General features: G+C 30.1%; 1 protein-coding gene across 1 annotated transcript in view; it reads right to left on the bottom strand.

Moving 5' to 3' along the window:
• LOC106686491 (protein takeout) overlaps positions 1-4,491 on the bottom strand; it is a 28,905-nt gene extending 24,414 nt beyond the window's left edge. Inside the window, exon 1 of the mRNA XM_014429840.2 lies at positions 4,383-4,491. Within this exon, the coding sequence (XP_014285326.1) occupies positions 4,383-4,449 (67 nt within the window). The 5' untranslated portion in view covers positions 4,450-4,491. The remainder of the gene's footprint in view (positions 1-4,382) is intronic.
• Between the last annotated feature and the right edge of the window lie 873 nt (positions 4,492-5,364).

Below are 5,364 nucleotides of genomic sequence, written 5' to 3'. Positions count from 1 at the left end.
ATTTTATTTTAATTTTTTTTTTCTTAATTATTTTTTTATTTTTATATTTTTTATTTATTTATTTTTTACTTTTATCATGCCATAGGCGTTGATGACCGGAGGGTTTTTCGCCTTTAAGCAGCAATCAACAACAACAACATTATCAACTTTCTTATATAGTACATTAATATAACTTTAATTCAGAGTTGGGCAAAAATTATTCGATTGACAAGAGACGAATACTTTTTTATTCGATTGACGAAAGACGAATACTTTTTTATTCGAATATTTAAAATACTATTTCAATCGAATAAAAAGTTAGTCAAATGAAAAATTAGTCGAATACGTATTATTTTAATAACAATTTGATTTTTTTTTTATAACACTTTTTTTTTCACACCTTCAATTTCTAATGTATGAAGGTTCGAATGACTCTAGGAGGGCTATAGTTTAACATAAAACCATTTTCTTGGGAAAACCATTCGAACTGAGTCCTTGGAGTTAGTAGCCACGCTCGTTAAAAATTAAACCTTTTTCTGACACAAAATAATTTGAAAATAAATTTGTTATTTAGTTGAAAGAACTCAAAAATCCATCTTTTGTATCTTTTGAGACAGTGACCAATTTTATATTCCCTCTTAATTTGGTTGGCAGTCAACAGTTTAGACTCTTAACTATATATAGTTTCAATAAATTTGTTCGGAGGAATACCATATTTTTTTTCTCCTCTTGGGCTCTTGGACTATCATTAAGTCCTTTAAAGACTTGCAGTATAATCGCATGTCGTAACGCCATATGAGCAATTATTTTTTTTATTACATCCAATCAGCTTACCTTGAGAAAGTAATAATCTTCTGCTGAATCGATATAAATTATTAATGAACGATATCTAATAGTTGTTGTTACTTATCCGATAAAAGTAGCCTAGAAGTCTGTCATCGAATTAAATGGAAAAATATACAATTTTACTTTCACTTATCTATATATGGACTATAAAGAAATAGGAAGTATTATGATCGTAAAAAAAAATTGAATTTGAGTTTTCGATGGAAATAAGGTGTTTGGAAGTCCCCTGAGCCCAAGTAATCATGTCTTGTGAAATGGTCTCTCTATGAATATGAACAGCTATAACCCTACTCTCCTTCAAAGCAAAAATGACGCGCAGGAGTAGGGATTAGGCCTCGCCCCTTAAAGGCAACTTTACGTTGAAGTTAATAAGAATTTCGCTCATTAATGTAATTATCTGTAAAACCGCTCATTTAATCGTAAATTTAATTAAAATAAAAGTTGTAGTAAATGTTATTTCCAATATTTGGTATATCTATTATGAAAAATTGGTGAGCCGTTCTCGAGAAATTCGTGATTCTTTCTTTATTCTGTTATGTTCAGACTCATTTCAATGCGAATATTAAGGATCCCAAAATATATTTACTGTTTTAAAAAGTAAGGAAAGAATATAAATTGAATAAACTTTATCAATTAATGTTCTAAGGAACAATTAATAAAAAAATAATTTAATTTAAGGAAACAATTAAAATATAAAGTTTGATGCAAATAAGTAATAGTTTCTGATAAAATGGAGAGATTTGTTTATTAAAAAAAAAACAGTAAATATTATTTTTCGAATATTTAATGTTGGCAACAAAAAATTTGTGAGGTGGAAACCAAAACCGCAATGCAATTTTTCAACATAAATTCACTAACTACTGATCTTTCAGTACTCATACAACATTTTTATGAAATGTTGCTTTTTAAAACTATTTAACGTAAATAACTCTATTAGGGCTCATATTTTAGAAAAATCACTTTTCTTTAAATGACGTTCTCTTAGGTTTTCTTGTGTTGATCCCACTTTTTAAGATATAGATCCGAATGAAAAATTATTTTTTTTCTCGCTTAGAAACAGCCACCAATTTTTAATCCTACCTATACTTGGCAGACTCATCAATTGTGAGTATTAATTATACATAGCTTTCATTAAATTAATTAATAATTGGGGTGAAATAACTGCCTTTTTTCTCCTCTTTGGCTCTTGTACTAGGAGGGTTTCATGCCGTTTTTCGATTTCAGGCGTTCTGATTTCTTTTGAAAAATCAGCAAAATAGAATTAACGTCAACATAACTCAACCAATCTACACCAAACTTGGTTTAGGGCTTTATAAACTGCACCAAAGGGCACAGACCGAGTCTAATTAAACAAATTAGTGATATAAAATAAAACGTTTGAAATATTTTTATTTATTTTAAACCGATATTCAGCCCTTAGAACGGCCATGAATTGAATCTAGATTTAGTTGATGTAGGCTAAAGGAGCAGAAATCCAGCTTTCCAACTGTTCTATTAGCTTTGGAATTGAATAGAATGGAGAGGAGTTATGGAAAATATAAGCAGAAGAAAATCCTCGAAATAAAGATGAAAATTTATACTTTTTATTTTATTTGAAAAAATGGTATTTGGTAGTTTGAGAAGACACTCAATACGATTTTTTTTTTTTTCTGAAAACTTATTTTATCCCAAGTCACATAATGTTTATATAATTTTTTGTGAATATAATACAACTTAATAGTATCAGTAACAATTTTTATTTATTCTTCACAAAGAGAGAAATCTATTGGTGAACAGTAACCACGAAAAAAACCTATACTTTCCGAGTTACAAATAAAAAACTTTTTTACGACTTTTTCTCTACCTGAGAATTCAGAGATTTTAGTATCTTCAAACCTTCCCATGGTGAAAGGAAACATTTTGAAAAAAAAAAAAGTACTTAAATTAGTCCAGTAATTCAAAAGTTTATTGTGGACAAAGATTCGACCATTCCCTTTTATATGTACAGACTAATCCGGCAATGCTTCGATATTGCTATTTTCTATATACATAGAATTAATAGACACAATTGATAGTTGGTTATAAATTTATGTATTTAGTTAAATATAACATATAAGGATACTTTATTATTATGATTTGGTAAAATAAATTGTTCCAATGTATGCGATACCATTTGAAAATCTTTCCTTTATTTCAACCAATATTTCTCCCTTATAAATGCAAAAGGTTATAAGAAAAAATGCTCCGAATAAATCGAGGCAAAAAAATTTCAAATTTTTAATTTCTTTGAAAAATGGTAACTATAGCAACGTATTTAATAACGACTAGCTTTGCCGTATCATCATTAATACCGGCCCGATTTAGGAGATTTTTTTTCTTCTTTGAGGCTATTTATTTTTCATATATATACTACCTAAAATATAAATAGTTTTTAAATAAAAAACCCTCCCTGTGCCTCGTAATTTTCAAAATATTCAAAAAAAAAATCCAGACAGACATACTATACAAAGCGTGGTAAAAGATTTTTTAGGAGTGAAGCAAAGTTGATATTCGTTTTTAGTACCTCAGGAAACCCTTAAATACGAAAATTTGGAAAAAAGAAAATCAAATTTTTTAGTCTGAAATTTTCGCTCTACATATCGGGAAATTTTTTCAAAAATCTAAAAAATGGAAATTACTTCAATACTCCTCGACCGATCTACACTAAACTTCCCAGTTTTTTAGAGCTCTAAAAACTGCATCAAAAGGCACAAAGATAATTAAACAAATTAGAATCGGGAATAAAAAATAAAACGTTAGATTTTTTCCCCTCATTTTAAACCCATATTTTCCCTTCAAAAATGCATCAAATATAACTGCTGATCGATTTCGGCTATAAGGACAGACATTCAGCTTTCCAATGGTTCTATTAACGAAAGAATCGGATAAAAGGAAGAGAAGTTATTAACGATTATGTGAAAAATAGTCCCCGGAGGAAAAACAAAATGATTGGATTGAATCGAGGTGAAAAATTTATGATTTTTAATTTCTTTAAAAAATGGTAAGTTTTACTTTGGGACTTTTCTGAAAATGAATATGATTTTTTGCCCACCTACTCTAGCCCGGGGCTCACGCTTGAATTTGTCCATACTATTTTTTCTACTAAGAAATCTCGGGATTTCATTATCTTTAAACCTTCCCACGGCGAAATGGAACATTCAGAAGAAAATCCCACGTAAATCTACAAATATTCTACTGCTCTCTTTTATATGTAGAGAGATAGATAAACAGTTTATCACAATTTGGCAAGGATCAAATACCTATTTTAGTTGTAACTGAATATGCTTGTTAATGAAAAAATGATCTTTTTGATGACCTATTAGGTGTCTTGATTATGTAAAAATAAAAAATCCTCAGACGAGGAAATAGTTTCTGCATCTTTTGAGATTTAAAAACTCGTTTTTTTTTTTCAGTCTAAAACTCTTATTCTAAATTTTCATGACCGCAATATATGTTGAAAAAGGTTAATTTTGTCGTTTTGATATTAGTACAAGATATTTCTTAATCTCCCATCTCCAGTGAAGTTGTTTGATACTCACGAATCGTCGCTAAAGACCCAGAGATAACGAAGACACATAAGAAGATTGACAAGCAGTTGCTGACCATGGTCGAGAGAGATAAGACTTGCCGTATAAAGGTCTATTGCAGTATTTATATATATCCCCACTCGGTATCGAAGGACGTTGGAGGTTTGATAGGACAAGAAGAGGATAGCTCGGAGCCGGGGATATTATCCCATGATAAGCATTAGCCCTCATTACCATTCGATATGTTCTGTTATTGATACCTATCCTACGTCAATTAAGTTAATTCTCTTTCAGGTCTAGAGCATTTAGCATTTAACCAAGCAATGGCGTACTTTAGCTGTTGATATTAATATCTATACAGAGATTAGAAAAAATTAGTTATAGTTGAAACTAATAGCTAAATTGTCATGGATAGGATATTTATTAATTAATGGTTCATTCGTGAATAAGAATCATGACAATTTTAGCTATTAGTTTTAACTAGATTTTTTCTCATCTCTGTATCTACATACAGTCTAATCTCGGAACACCAGACACTCCACTAATCCGAACGGGCGTAAAAAAAAATACTTTTTTTGAGAATACTCAGCAGGCTATACAATTTTTATTTTCAAATAAAATTTCACATGTGTAAAGGACATTTTTAACTTCGTTATCCATAGGAAACTTATTCTAATCCCCTTAAAAATCGAAACTGGACATTTTTGCACAGTTTCGATATCGGGTGATCTTATTACTATGAAAGTATTCAAAATATATTTTGTTGGATTTAATAATTTAATTATAAACCTTTCCAACCATCCTAATCCTTTGGTTCAAACCTTATCTTGTTCCACCCATCCCTACAGCCCACCTCGAAGATTGAAACGGCAATGGCCAAGAGACTTATTAAAATAAAAATGGACAATTGGAGTTCTGGCAATGGTCAGATTCTCCACTCAAGTTGAGTGTTTGCGGCTTTAGCGCACTTGCTCAGCCTCCACTGGCTCATTAC

Source organism: Halyomorpha halys, unplaced genomic scaffold, assembly GCF_000696795.3.
Source record: "Halyomorpha halys isolate HHAL.00 unplaced genomic scaffold, Hhal_1.1 Scaffold831.1, whole genome shotgun sequence".
NCBI lineage: Eukaryota > Metazoa > Arthropoda > Insecta > Hemiptera > Pentatomidae > Halyomorpha > Halyomorpha halys.
Note: the sequence above shows the minus strand (reverse complement) of the source record. Positions and strands in the feature narration are given on the sequence as shown.